A 13486-nucleotide genomic window follows, 5' to 3' on the forward strand; every position below is an offset into this window, starting at 1 on the left:
GCCGGCCAGGCCTGCACCACCCCAGACCCTATAAGGCCTGGGAGCTGAGAGCAGAGCCAGATGCCAGCTGTGCTTCCCGTCACTCCAGGGGACCCTCACACGGTCCAGGTGAGCAATGCCAGGGTGAGGCTGGCCTCCGGGCGGGTATCGGGGGACTGCTCAGGGTTATGGGTGTGGGGCAGGAGGCCCGGGAGCCCCCATTCATGCCCCCTCTCTGCCCTTCCAGCTGCTTAGAGGATTACCATGTCTGCTCAAGATGAAGGAGGCCGGGATCCCCCCAAACCCAAGGGCAAGGTGAGGGCAGGAGTGGGAGGGAAAGATCGCAACTGGGGCCTGGAGAGACCACAGAACCTTGGGAAGGTGACCTCCACAGTCCTGGGGTCTGGAGGGGCTTCCCGGGGGGGTGGTGGGGGAGGGATCTGAAGGCCACAGTGCCAATCTTCCCTCCAGTCCCAAGCTGGAGGGTGGGGGGTGGGAGAATGCACTCAAACCTCAGTTCTTTCCTTGCTGTGTGACCCTGGGCCAGCCTCGGCCCCTCTCTGAGCCTCAGTTTCCCCATCTGAGAAATGTGGGCCATGTAAGGAAAAGGAGAGACCCAGAGAATGAACTTTTTCTCTGTCCATGGGAGGCAGGCTGAACCTGCCCATTGCTCAGGCGAGGAGACTGAGGCTTAGTGGCTGAGGTCATCCAGGAGCAAGGGCCTGAGGCGGTTTGGGAACCCAGGGCTCTCTGATGCTCCCCTCACCCCACCCCCACCATGGCCTGGCTCTGCTCATGCTGCCCCCCACCCCATGTAGACCCTGGGCAGCTTCTTTGGGTCCCTGCCTGGCTTCAGTTCTGCCCGGAACCCGGCGGCCCACGCCCACAGCTCAGCGAGAGAGGCCCGGCCGGTCGCCCATCCCGCAGATGCTCCAGCCGCCGAGACTGCCCAGCCCCAGGCTCAGGGTGAGTGCACAGCTCCGTGGAGGCGGGAGCTCTGGAGATGGACCCCAGCAGGGACTTGTGCCCATCTTGGGGGTGCTTCATAGGTGCCTGCGTCATCTCAACAGAGCCCACGCAGCTGGCATGCTCATTTAGTGCCAGATGGGGACCTGAGACATAAATATGAGTGGCCCAAGGGGGCACAGCCAGCAATGCCCCCCACATTCTCAACCCCCCCTCCGCCTTTCATCACCCCGTTTCTGACACACTGTGGACCAGGGGCTGGGCGTTCTGCATGTCTAAGCTCATCAAAGATTTTGATCCTGGTTCCAGAGAGGGGCAGCAGTTTCCCGGGCGTCACACAGCCTGGTGTGTTCCCCATCCTCCAGTTGCTCAGCTGGGGTGCTCGGGGCAGCCCTAGCCCCAAGTCCTGAAGAGGGGCTGGTGCAGGGGAGCCCAGGCTGGGGCGGCCGCTCTGGGCCTGGAGCCGCAGGCAGCTGACTTCTGCTCCATATACCCAGGCCTGGCAGGCGGCTGCCAGCTGTGGTGGAGTGGGGCAGGGCGGGGCCCCGAGTCCTCTCCCTGCATCACCCCGGGTGGGCATCCAGCATCCAGGACCCAGGCAGAGAAAACTCTAGAGAACCCCTGCTCCAGGAGACCGCCCCTGGGGTTTGAGGGAGCCAGACCCACGGCCGTGGATGTCACCTTCTGCCGTCCCTGGCAGGGCAGCTGGGACATTCCTGACCTTTTGGGCTGTGCCCGCTGATTGTGCAATGGGCTTCAGGGTGGCTGATGCCAGCGCGTGTCCCTCCCTGGGTTGCCTGATTAGCTCTTGTCCCCACAGTGGCCACCGACCCGGAGCAGACGACCAGGGGCATTGAGAAGACGCTGCCGCTTTCAGACAGGGTGAGAGGGGCTGGCAGAGCCTGGTCTGGTCTGATGGGCTCCGCCTCCCCCTGGGTACCTCCTCCTGGGATGTTTCAGTTCCTGCCATTTGGGGGTTGTCATAGGCCAAGGAGCAGGCAGACACCCCTGTGGGATTCCAGGCCAGTCTTCCCCTCTGAGCCTCTGTTTCTACATCTGTAAAATGGGTGCAGTACTGCCTTACTGCTCGGCACCATGAGGCTCCATCCGGTCTACAGACACCCCCCACCCCCACTCCAGTTCTGTGCCTAGCACATTACGACCCAAACAGTGGTAACTCACTCACCCTGTGTCAGGCTCTGGGCTCAGTGTTTACATGTGCTGCTTAATAGTTAACCCTCCCAACCGTCCTGCGAGGAAGGGAGCAATAGTACCCCACACAAAAGCTGAAGCACAGAGAAGCCAAGCCACCTGCCAAAGGTCACACAGCAAGACACTGTAGCATGGGATTTGAACCTTGGGCAGTCAGAGGCTGAACAGTGGCCAACGATGCATCCACCCTCGGTCCTGGATGACCGGGGACCGCCCATATAACCATGTCCTCAGGGCCAGGGCAAGCGGAGTGGCTGATGTAAGACTGCTGAGGGCCATAGCAGGGTGACAGAGCCCTGATACAACCCTTCCGCCCAGCACACACCCCACACTGGCGTCTTCCTCAACTCCCCTCTGCCCTCAGCTCGGCCAGATCTGAGCATCTCGGAGGGCAAAGAACCACCGGGCTCACCCTGTGGCCCAAATTAAAATGGACCCCGGCAGCTGAGGGCCCCCCTCCCCACTTTTTCACTCCTCCCCCTCCACCCCTCTTCACTTGCATTAATGGAGCATCTGTTGCCTGCAAAGTGCTTCAGGCACCTTGACTCAGTTTTCTCTGCCAATCTTTGAAGGAGGTGCTGTTTTTATTGTTTTTTGTTTGTTTGTTTGTTTAAATGGCTGGGAGGGGATTTTTTTAAATAAATTTATTTATTTATTTATTTATTTATTTATTTATTTATTTTTGGCTGCATTGGGTCTTCGTTGCTGTGCATGGGCTTTCTCTAGTTGCGGTGAGCGGGGGCTACTCTTTGTGGCGGTGCGCGGGCTTCTCATTGCGGTGGCTTCTCTTGTTGTGGAGCACGGGCTCTAGGCGCGCGGGCTTCAGGAGGTGTGGCTCGCAGGCTCTAGAGTGCAGGCTCAGTAGTTGTGGCGCACAGGCTCAGTAGTTGTGGCGCGTGGGCTTAGTTGCTCCGTGGCATATGGGATCTTCCCGCACCAGGGCTCGAACCCATGTTCCCTGCATTGGCAGGCGGATTCTTAACCACTGCACCACCAGGGAAGTCCAAGAGGTGCTGTTTTAATTGCCGCTCTTCAGATGAGGCTCAGAGAGGGGATGTGGCTTGCCTGAGGTAACACAGCAAGTGTGGGAAAGAGCTGAACCCAGGTTTCTGTGGGCAAGGTGCCCACTTGAGACGATGCTGGGCAGGAGGCAGGTGGTGAGAATAACATTTCAGGGCTTCTCAACTTCAGTCGTCTGGCCAATTCAGGGCCGGGTCATCCTCTGTGGGGGGCCATCCTGGGCACCGGGGGGTGTTCAGCAGCACCCCTGACCCCACCCACCCACTCAGTGCCAGGAGCTCCCTCTTCCCTGAAGTTGTGATCGTCACAGATGTCCCCAGACATCGCCCAGTGTTCCCTGGGGGGGGGGGCGGGGGCAGGATCACCCTGGGTCACCCCTAACCCTGGGTTAAGAACCCCTGAATTGGAAATAGGAAACTGCTGGTTGAACCTGGGTGGTGGCAACCCTGAGGCCATCACAGCCCTTCAGCAGTTTGGATGAACAAGAGGAAACTGCCCTCATTTTTGACCTACCAAGTTATCGACAGTTTCCTATGGCTCAAACCCAATACTTGGCCCTGTACTTTTCCAGTTATTACTCTTCTAAACATAGATACCCAGATCCCCTTCTCTTACTTGAATACATTCATGCTAACAAGCATTTGGCCTCCTCAAATTTCTCCCCGTGATGGGGAAACCAGTCTCAAAATTGCCATAGAGATTAGGCAAGATGAAGAAAACACGTAATTCAATGGCTTGCTGAGTACAAGGCTAAGGGATATTGAGCAAGGAGGGTCCCAGAGGTGCTAGGGAATAGCTGTCAGCAGTGGGGGATCTATTGTGTCAGGGGAACCACGGGGCGCTGGGACAGAGCTCAGTAGGCTGTATCCTGGAAGCCAGGGAGGGAGGTATGTCGGGGTGGGAGAAGAGCAGGCTGGGCCTCTGGGAGGAAGGTCCCACTCCCCGGGTCATGTTAGGGATGAGGTGGAGACTGGGGAAGGGTGGGGAGTGAGGTGTCTAGCACTCTCTGCTTGATCACGAATGTCCTTCCTCATCAGGTCATCTCCGGGACAAACGACTTAGTGTGGTCCGAGATGACCAGGACCAAGGATGCCTTCTCATCTGGGATGGCCAACATCATGGACACAGCTAAAGGCATGGTCCAAGGAGGCCTGGGCATGACCCAGTCCACGCTCACAGGCACCAAGGATGCAGTGTCCACTGGGCTCACTGGGGCAGTGAACCTGGCCAAGGGCACCGTCCAGACTGGCATGGACACCACCAAGACTGTCCTAACAGGCACCAAAGATGCAGTGTCCACTGGCCTCACTGGAGCAATGGGTGTTGCCAAAGGGGCCGTCCAGATGGGTGTGGACACCACCAAGACTGTCCTGACAGGCACCAAAGATGCAGTGTCCACAGGGCTCACTGGGTCAGTGAACATGGCCAAGGGCACCATCCAGACTGGTATGGACACCACCAAGACCGTCCTAACAGGCACCAAAGATGCAGTGTCCACTGGGCTCACTGGGGCAGTGAACATGGCCAAGGGCACCGTCCGGACTGGCATGGACACCACCAAGACTGTCCTCACAGGCACCAAAGATGCAGTGTCCACTGGGCTTACTGGGGCAGTGAACATGGCCAAGGGCACCGTCCAGACTGGCATGGACACCACCAAGACTGTCCTCACAGGCACCAAAGATGCAGTGTCCACTGGGCTTACTGGGGCAGTGAACATGGCCAAGGGCACTGTCCAGACTGGCATGGACACCACCAAGACTGTCCTGAGAGGCACCAAAGATGCAGTGTCCACTGGGCTTACTGGGGCAGTGAACATGGCCAAGGGCACTGTCCAGACTGGCATGGACACCACCAAGACCGTCCTAACAGGCACCAAAGATGCAGTGTCCACTGGGCTCACTGGAGCAATGGGTGTGGCCAAAGGGGCCGTCCAGATGAGCGTGGACACCACCAAGACTGTCCTAACAGGCACCAAAGATGCAGTGTCCACTGGCCTCACTGGAGCAATGGGTGTGGCCAAGGGGGCCGTCCAGACTGGCATGGACACCACCAAGACTGTCCTCACAGGCACCAAAGATACAGTGTCCATTGGGCTCACTGGGGCAGTGAACATGGCCAAGGGCACCGTCCAGACTGGCATGGACACCACCAAGACTGTCCTAACAGGCACCAAAGATGCAGTGTCCACTGGCCTCACTGGAGCAATGGGTGTGGCCAAGGGAGCCGTGCAGATGGGCATGGACACCACCAAGACTGTCCTGACAGCCACCAAAGATGCAGTGTCCACTGGGCTCACTGGATCAGTGAACATGGCCAAGGGCACCGTCCAGACTGGTGTGGACACCACCAAGACCGTCCTGACTGGCACCAAAGATGCAATGTCCACTGGGTTCACTGGAGCAATGGGTGTGGCCAAGGGAGCCATCCAGACCGGCGTGGACACCACCAAGACCGTCCTGACTGGCACCAAAGATGCAGTGTCCACTGGCCTCACTGGAGCAATGGGTGTGGCCAAGGGGGCCGTCCAGACTGGCATGGACACCACCAAGACTGTCCTAACAGGCACCAAAGATACAGTGTCCATTGGGCTCACTGGGGCAGTGAACATGGCCAAGGGCACCGTCCAGACTGGCATGGACACCACCAAGACTGTCCTAACAGGCACCAACGATGCAGTGTCCACTGGCCTCACTGGAGCAATGGGTGTGGCCAAGGGAGCCGTCCAGACTGGCGTGGACACCACCAAGACCATCCTGACTGGCACCAAAGATGCAGTGTCCACTGGGTTCACTGGAGCAATGGGTGTGGCCAAGGGGGCCGTCCAGACCGGCGTGGACACCAGCAAATCTGTCCTGACTGGAACCAAAGATGCAGTGTCCACTGCGTACACTGGAGCAATGGGTGTGGCCAAGGGAGCCGTCCAGACCGGCGTGGACACCAGCAAATCTGTCCTGACTGGAACCAAAGATGCAGTGTCCACTGCGTACACTGGAGCAATGGGTGTGGCCAAGGGAGCTGTCCAGACCGGCGTGGACACCAGCAAATCTGTCCTGACTGGAACCAAAGATGCAGTGTCCACTGCGTACACTGGAGCAATGGGTGTGGCCAAGGGAGCCATCCAGACCGGTGTGGACACCAGCAAATCTGTCCTGACTGGAACCAAAGATGCAGTGTCCACTGCGTACACTGGAGCAATGGGTGTGGCCAAGGGGGCCGTCCAGACCGGCGTGGACACCAGCAAATCTGTCCTGACTGGAACCAAAGATGCAGTGTCCACTGCGTACACTGGAGCAATGGGTGTGGCCAAGGGAGCCGTCCAGACTGGCGTGGACACCAGCAAATCTGTCCTGACTGGAACCAAAGATGCAGTGTCCACTGCATACACTGGAGCAATGGGTGTGGCCAAGGGAGCCATCCAGACCGGCATGGACACCAGCAAATCTGTCCTGACTGGAACCAAAGATGCAGTGTCCACTGCGTACACTGGAGCAATGGGTGTGGCCAAGGGAGCCGTCCAGACCGGTGTGGACACCACCAAGACCGTCCTGACTGGCACCAAAGATGCAGTGTCCGCTGGGTTCACTGGAGCAATGGGTGTGGCCAAGGGAGCCGTCCAGACCGGCATGGACACCACCAAGACCGTCCTGACTGGCACCAAAGATGCAGTGTCCACTGGGTGCACTGGAGCAATGGGTGTGGCCAAGGGAGCCGTCCAGACCGGCATGGACACCACCAAGACCGTCCTGACTGGCACCAAAGATGCAGTGTCCACTGGGTTCACTGGAGCAATGGGTGTGGCCAAGGGAGCCGTCCAGACCGGCGTGGACACCACCAAATCTGTCCTGACTGGAACCAGAGATGCAGTGTCCACTGGGTTCACTGGAGCAATGGGTGTGGCCAAGGGAGCCGTCCAGACCGGCGTGGACACCACCAAGACCGTCCTGACTGGCACCAAAGATGCAGTGTCCACTGGGTTCACTGGAGCAATGGGTGTGGCCAAAGGAGCCGTCCAGACCGGTGTGGACACCACCAAGACCGTCCTGACTGGCACCAAAGATGCAGTGTCCACTGGGTTCACTGGAGCAATGGGTGTGGCCAAGGGAGCCGTCCAGACCAGCATGGACACCACCAAATCTGTCCTGACTGGCACCAAAGATGCAGTGTCCACTGGGCTCACTGGGGCAGTGAACATGGCCAAGGGCACTGTCCAAACTGGCATGGACACCACCAAGACCGTCCTCACTGGCACCAAAGATGCAGTGTCCACTGGGCTCACTGGAGCAATGGGTGTGGCCAAGGGGGCCATCCAGACTGGCATGGACACCACCAAGACCGTCCTGACAGGCACCAAAGATGCAGTGTCCACAGGGCTCACTGGGGCAGTGAATGTGGCTACAGGGGCTGTGCAAACTGGGCTGAATACAACCCAAAATGTTTCAGCTGTCACAAGGAACACCGTCTCCAGTGGCATGGCTGGTGCCATGAATGTGGCCAATGCTGCTGCCCAGTGGGGTCTGGACACCTCGAAGGCTGTCCTCACAGGCACCAAAGACGCCGTGTCCACTGGGCTCACCAGGGTAGGGAACGTGGCCCGAGGAGGTGTGCAGACTGATTTTGGAACCATCCAGAACTGGTTACCTGGTTCCCAGGATGCTGCCTCAGGTGGACTCGCCACTTCCGGAGCCCCAGATGAAGGAGAACAAACCATCCTGAACCCTCATGAGGCTCAGTCCTGCGGGGTCTCCAGGCCCCTGGACACTCTGTGTGCACACCTGGACCTTGCTGGGAAAGCCACCACCAATACCAAGGGCCTCGTGTCAGCTGAGGTGACATTCACCCAAGGGGCCGCCCTGGGCAAGGAGGATGACGTAGGGCCTGGGGCCACCACTTGCGGCCAGGAAGGAGCCCGGGGCTTTGCAACACTCCGGGATGAGCTGGAGGAGCTGGGGGAGATCTTCCAGCCCATGAGCACCGAGGAACAAGGTGAGAACAGGACAGGCTGGTCCCAGCTCCCAGGGGCCCGGTCGTCTGTACGCGCATGCCCCTGACGCCCGAGGGGCCTCTCAGATTGAGCGACCGTCTTCCCTTTCAGCTCGGCTGGCTGCCTCCCAGCCCCGGCTGAGGGAGTCCACGGCCGACCAAAGCAGCTACTTCGTGCGCCTGGGCGACTTGGACCCCAGCTTCCGCCAGCGGGCTTTCGAGCACGCCCTGAGCCACCTGCAGCAAGGCCAGTTCCAGGCCCTGGACGTGCTGGCCCAGCTCGAGGACGCCTTCTGGCTGGTAAGAGCCCTCCCTTCTGCCGGTGCCTTCCTCAGCCACACGTGGGGGACTCGACAGACACTTACTGAGCACCTAGTAGACAACAGCCGTCGGCCACTCAGTCACGGGTCTGCTCTCAAGGAGCTTGTATTCCAGGGAAGAAGATGGACACAAGACCCAATACTTGCCACCAACGGGGTTGCAGAGAGGGAAACAGGACAGTCGTGCAGAGAGGGGCAGGGCAGGAGTGTGTCTGTTTGAGCCAAGTCATGTGGAAAGTGGGGACCGCAAGGACAGACAGTGGCCTGAGAACAAGCTAGGTGTGTTCCAAGGAGCAGGAGGGCGGCCGGTGGCAGGGGAGGGTAAAGTGAAGGGGCTGACAGGGTAGGGGGAACCGATGCGATCTGGGCGGGGTTTAGTGATGCAAGGAAGGGCCCAGAGGAAGGTGACTTGAACGCCACCGCGGGGACAGGCACCGAGCCAGCGGGGTCATGCTCTCTCGCCAGCCCCACTCACCCCTCCACCCCAGGCTTTCTCCCCCTGCAGCACCACTGACACCCACGCTGGCTCCTTGTGGGTGCTGCTGGGGCTGACCTGCCTGCGGTAGGAAGTTTAGCAGCATCCCATCTGTGGCTGATGCAGACGGTGATGGACCCCCGGGTCTGAGCATCTCCAGGTTCTCAAGGTCATGGGTCGTAAATGTCGAACAGCCCCGTCTACACAGGTGGCGAGGAACCCAGCCATGCTGCCTGAGTGGGGATCCCTGGGATGCGCTCAGGCACCTGTGTTTTGCGTCAGTGCCCCAGGGGTCTGTGGTGAGCCGCAACTTGAGGACCACTGCTCCAACCCAGAGGGTCTCAACGGGGCAGTCGTGCCCCCAGGGGACACTGGGCCATGCCTGGGGATGTCTGTGGTGGTCACCTGGCGGGGGGTGGAGCTCCTGGCATTGAGTGGGTGGGAGCAGGGAGGCTGCTCCACACCCCGCAGCACCCAGGACTGGGGGCCGAGGGTTGGCCTGATGCAACAGAGGTTTTATTTAAGGGGATCCCTCTGGCTACTGTGGGGAGGACAGGCCACCGGGGTCAAGGGCCAGAGCCCTTGGAAATGAGTGAGGTTTCTGCAAAAATCCTGGCAAATGCTGAGGGGGGGCCTTGGGAGTAGCATCGGTGGTGGCAAGAGACAGTTGGGTTTCTGGATGTGTTTCCAAAGCAGACCTACCAGCTTAGGTGTGAGAAGTGGGAGAGAGAAAATACCCTACAAGGTCTCGGGGACTTTTAGCAGGGGACACCTAGAAATGCCCTGGGTGGGTGGGTGGTGAACATTAAGGCTTGGTCTTGGACAGGGTAACCTGGAGATGACTAGTAGGCCCCCCGATGGAGTCGCTGGGGTAAGAGCTGGGAGGGTGATGGAAAGTTGGAGTCAACATTTGGTCTACTTGCTGAGCTCTCAGGAGGACAAGGAAGATTAGTCAATGGGGGTGTGGGGCTCCTATGTGCCAGGGACCCAAAAAGCAAGGAGGAAAAGGTCCTGACAGAGCTCCCACCCAAGGGGGAGAGATAAACAACAAAGAAACTCACGGTAACTCGACAGTGATAGGCCTCTGAGGAGAGTAACAGAGATCTGACAGGGAGGGCCTGGGGGGCCACCGTACTGGGCCAGAGGAAGCATGTTTCAGGCTGAGTGGGCAGCACGTGCAAAGGCCCTGAGGCAACAACATGCTGGACGTGCTCGAGGGACAAAAAGAGGCCAGCGTGGCCTGAGCAGAGAGCACAGCGGGAAGTCAGCAGGAGGTGAGGTTGCAGGTGTCCTGAGCAGGCCACGCAGGCCATGGTGAGGAACTGGATTCGGTCCAAAGGCCACTCACTGGGAGACATGGGAGGATTCTGAGCTGGGGTGTGACATGGTGCCCCTGCCATTCTGCTCTCTGAGCTCCCTGACAACCTCATGAGGAACTTGGATTATTGCCTCTTTACGTGAACCATCCTGGTGCAGCTGGCCCTAAACCTTTCCACCACGCCACAGGAAAGGTAGACACGAAGCTCCAGGCCAGGCCTGGGAATGCTGCCCCCGGGGGAGTATCGGGAAGGTCCCTGACAAGAAGGCCTCATGTCTCTGCTGGGCTGTCTCTTTCCAGATTGAGAAGGCCCAGCAGGCTCCAGACCAGCAGCCGTGGCCGGACCAGGATCTGAGCAGCCAAGCCGGCGCCCGAGAGGTGCGTACCAGGGGGCCGGTGCTCCTGCCCCTCCCCTCCAGCCCCGCTCACCTCCCTCCTTCTGCCCACAGGTGCCAGCCGCCGGGGCTCTGTCCAGGGTCTGCAGCCTTGTCCAGCAGCTCCATGTCGCCTACAGCAGCCTGGCCTCCGGCCTCCAGGGCCTCCCCGCCGAGCTCCGGTGGCAGCTCAGGCAGGCGCGGCACAGCCTCTGCGAGCTGCACAGTGTTGTCTCCTGTGCCGCCTCCGTGGCGGAGCTGCCGGCCGAGCGCCTGGCCCAGAGCCGCCAGGGTGTACGCCAGGCGTGGCAGGGGCTGGAGCAGCTGCTGGAGAGCATGCAGCACAGCCCTCCGCTCAGCTGGCTGGTGGGGCCCTTCACCCTGCACCCCGATGGGCAGCAGCTGTAGGAGCCCCTCCCCCGCCCGAAACCAGCCCCAACCCCCGGAAGCTCCGGGCCCTGCCGGCTGGCGCCCCACCTTTCTCCCAGAGCACAGCTGGCCCCTTTGGCCGAGGAGCCCGGGGCGGCTAAGACCCTCGACGGCGGCGGGGGGGGCCCGGGCTTCGCCTGAAGATCTCAAGCAAGCGCTTCATTTAGGAACAAGAAGGGGAATCGTGCCTGTCTTGAAGGTTCCCCACTCAGCACCCCCAGTAGGGCCCTTTTATCTTTTACCTCTGGGGGGGTCTTCCACCCCAGCCTGGGCCCTCTAGCTATACCAGCTTGGCAGGCGGCCCCGCTCCTCCATCCTGGGCTCCAGGCAGCTCCGTCCTCGCTCTGAAAGCCTACACCCCTCAGCAAACAGCGCATGCCAGAAGGTACCAGAACGCCACCATCATCCTGAGGCAGGTAGGCCCCCACCGCCTCTGCCGACCCGGCCCAGGGGCTTCATGAAGGCAAAGCCGCAGCAGCCACTGAGAGCTGAGGACCGGACTGTCCGGGCGGGGGTGGGGTGAGTACACATCCCTTCCTGCTGCAGCCCACTCACCCGGCAGCGCCCCCTGGTCATGGGTGATCACAAGGATCCCACAGGTGATGTTCTCAGGTCCCTGGGCCCAGAGGCTGCCAATGAAGGAATAAAGGGGCTCCCTCACAAGGGATGGGGCCCTAGGGAGCACGTGACAAAATGTGCTCGGGGGACTTCCCAGGTGGTCCAGTGGTAAGGACTCTGTGCTTTCACTGCCGAGGGTGCGGGTTGGATCCCTGGTCTGGGAACTAAGATCCCACAAACCACAAGGCGCGGCCAAAAAAACCAAAAACAGAAAAACGTGCTCGACACACGTTCAGGTCACGTGCTCCAGGCCGGAGACCAGCAGCCCCGGGACAAGGGCCCCTTCCTTCCCGCCGTGCTCTCCCTGGATCCTTGGGGCACCCTGCGAGGTGGGCTGCACATGGGAAGGTGGGACAACAGAGGGCCACTCCCCCTGCTCCCCGGGGCCCCGGGAGATGCTAAGGGAGCTGCTGCGTCAGAATTCCAGCGGCCCGAGGCTTGTCAAGCCCCCACTTCCCACGCCCGCAGCCCCCCTATCTGGCCACCTCCTTGACGGAGGAAGCAAAGAGGCCCCGCTTCTCAGAAATCACCAGGTGCTCCAAGCCCTGGGATGGACGGGCCAGCTCTCCCCAGAGGGTCACCATGGCTGCCAGGGGCCACGAGGGGCCCTGCACCACAGGAGCTGGCCGAGGCAAGACACGGGGACCAGTCCGGGAACTTCCCCGAGCCCTTCCTTCCTCACTCCCCATCACGGACGGCCATCGGAGGGGGGTGACACTGGAAACAGTCGTTCACAGAAACCGAGCTCAGCGACAACCAAATCCAACCAAACCAAACCTAACCAAACGGGGCAGGGGCGGGGCCGGTACGCCAGGCCCAGGGAGCAAAACCACACCACACCTCTCTCTCAGCCGGGACAGAGGGGCTCGGCCACCGGCAGGACAGGGGACACACGGTGGAGGCCACCGTTAAACCAGCAACCGCCGTGTGCAGATGCCTGGCCGGGTGCCGCACACACATCCCCCCGCATCCGAATCCAAGCGACAGGGGAGCACAGAGAAGCCCAGAGCGTGGGGTGTCACTCGGCCCACGTTACACAGCGAGGCCTGCCCCCAACACCCGCGCCCTGTGAACATCGAGGACAACAGACAGCCCTCAGCATCCCTCCTGGTACTTTTGGAAAGGCCTTGCTCACTGCCTCCGTCAGCCCTGCAGGGCCTGGAGCACCATCAGAACCAAATTCGTATTCGCTGTTCACGGTGACCCTATGGCTTAAAACCCTCTGTCCCTGGACGGCTCCTTGACAACGGCAAACCAGACACGCTAGAAAACCGAGCCAATAAAAGCAACTTTTTTTTTTTCATTAAAAAAACCCTTTATAGTCATTTCATGTCCGTTGGAAATCACAGAAATTAGGCAAAAAAAAAAAAACCCAGGGGGACAAATACAAACGAACAACACAGCGTCTCCCCAACAGTTCTCTGCTCCCTGGGTGCCGGGAAGGAGCCAGGCAGGCCTCGGGGCAGCTGCGCCTGGCGGCGGGGCCCGGCCGCAGGCTGCCCGGCTCAGCTGTCCTCGTCGTCCAGGGACTCCGAGTCCACCCGCAGCCTCTCTCGCTCCTGCCGCTCCTTCCCGGGCCCGTCCAGGTCGGGGCCCTCCCGCGCGCTGCTGGTGGAGGACAGCACGGGCGGGCGGGGGTGAGCAGGCCCCTTGCTGTCTGTCTCCTTCCTTCCACCTACAGAGACCAACGGCCCTCGCCCCCAACCTCCCCCTGCCGTGCCTGCGGCCCCGGGTGCTCCCGTGGCGGGTGTCAGGAGGGAGCCACCCTCCTAGAGCTCAGGCCCAGGCCAGT

General features: G+C 60.4%; 2 protein-coding genes across 9 annotated transcripts in view; one reads left to right on the forward strand and one right to left on the reverse strand.

The window, feature by feature from the left end:
* Window positions 1-13073, forward strand: PLIN4 (perilipin 4). Of its 6 annotated transcripts, none has more exons than XM_036847007.1 (10): window positions 1-108; window positions 227-294; window positions 798-945; window positions 1766-1827; window positions 4215-6675; window positions 6874-7379; window positions 7479-8163; window positions 8273-8460; window positions 10574-10651; window positions 10723-13073. In XM_036847007.1, the coding sequence occupies exons 2-10, from the start codon at window positions 244-246 to the stop codon at window positions 11053-11055; spliced, it is 4512 nt and encodes a 1503-aa protein (XP_036702902.1). In that variant the 5' UTR covers window positions 1-108; window positions 227-243; the 3' UTR covers window positions 11056-13073. The 6 variants fall into 6 exon arrangements, with proteins under 6 accessions (XP_036702902.1, XP_036702903.1, XP_036702901.1 ...); XM_036847008.1 differs by having other exon boundaries at window positions 4215-4356; window positions 4654-6675; window positions 6874-8163; XM_036847006.1 differs by having other exon boundaries at window positions 4215-6741; window positions 7039-8163.
* HDGFL2 (HDGF like 2) overlaps window positions 12985-13486 on the reverse strand; it is an 18354-nt gene continuing 17852 nt past the window's right edge. The window contains exon 16 of one of the 3 annotated variants that reach the window (XM_036847009.1): window positions 12985-13302. In XM_036847009.1, the coding sequence (XP_036702904.1) occupies window positions 13200-13302 (103 nt within the window). In that variant the 3' untranslated portion in view covers window positions 12985-13199. The remainder of the gene's footprint in view (window positions 13303-13486) is intronic. The other 2 variants (XM_036847011.1, XM_036847010.1) reach the window with 2 other exon arrangements.

This window comes from Balaenoptera musculus, chromosome 3 (genome assembly GCF_009873245.2).
Source record: "Balaenoptera musculus isolate JJ_BM4_2016_0621 chromosome 3, mBalMus1.pri.v3, whole genome shotgun sequence".
NCBI classification, from domain to species: Eukaryota; Metazoa; Chordata; class Mammalia; order Artiodactyla; family Balaenopteridae; genus Balaenoptera; species Balaenoptera musculus.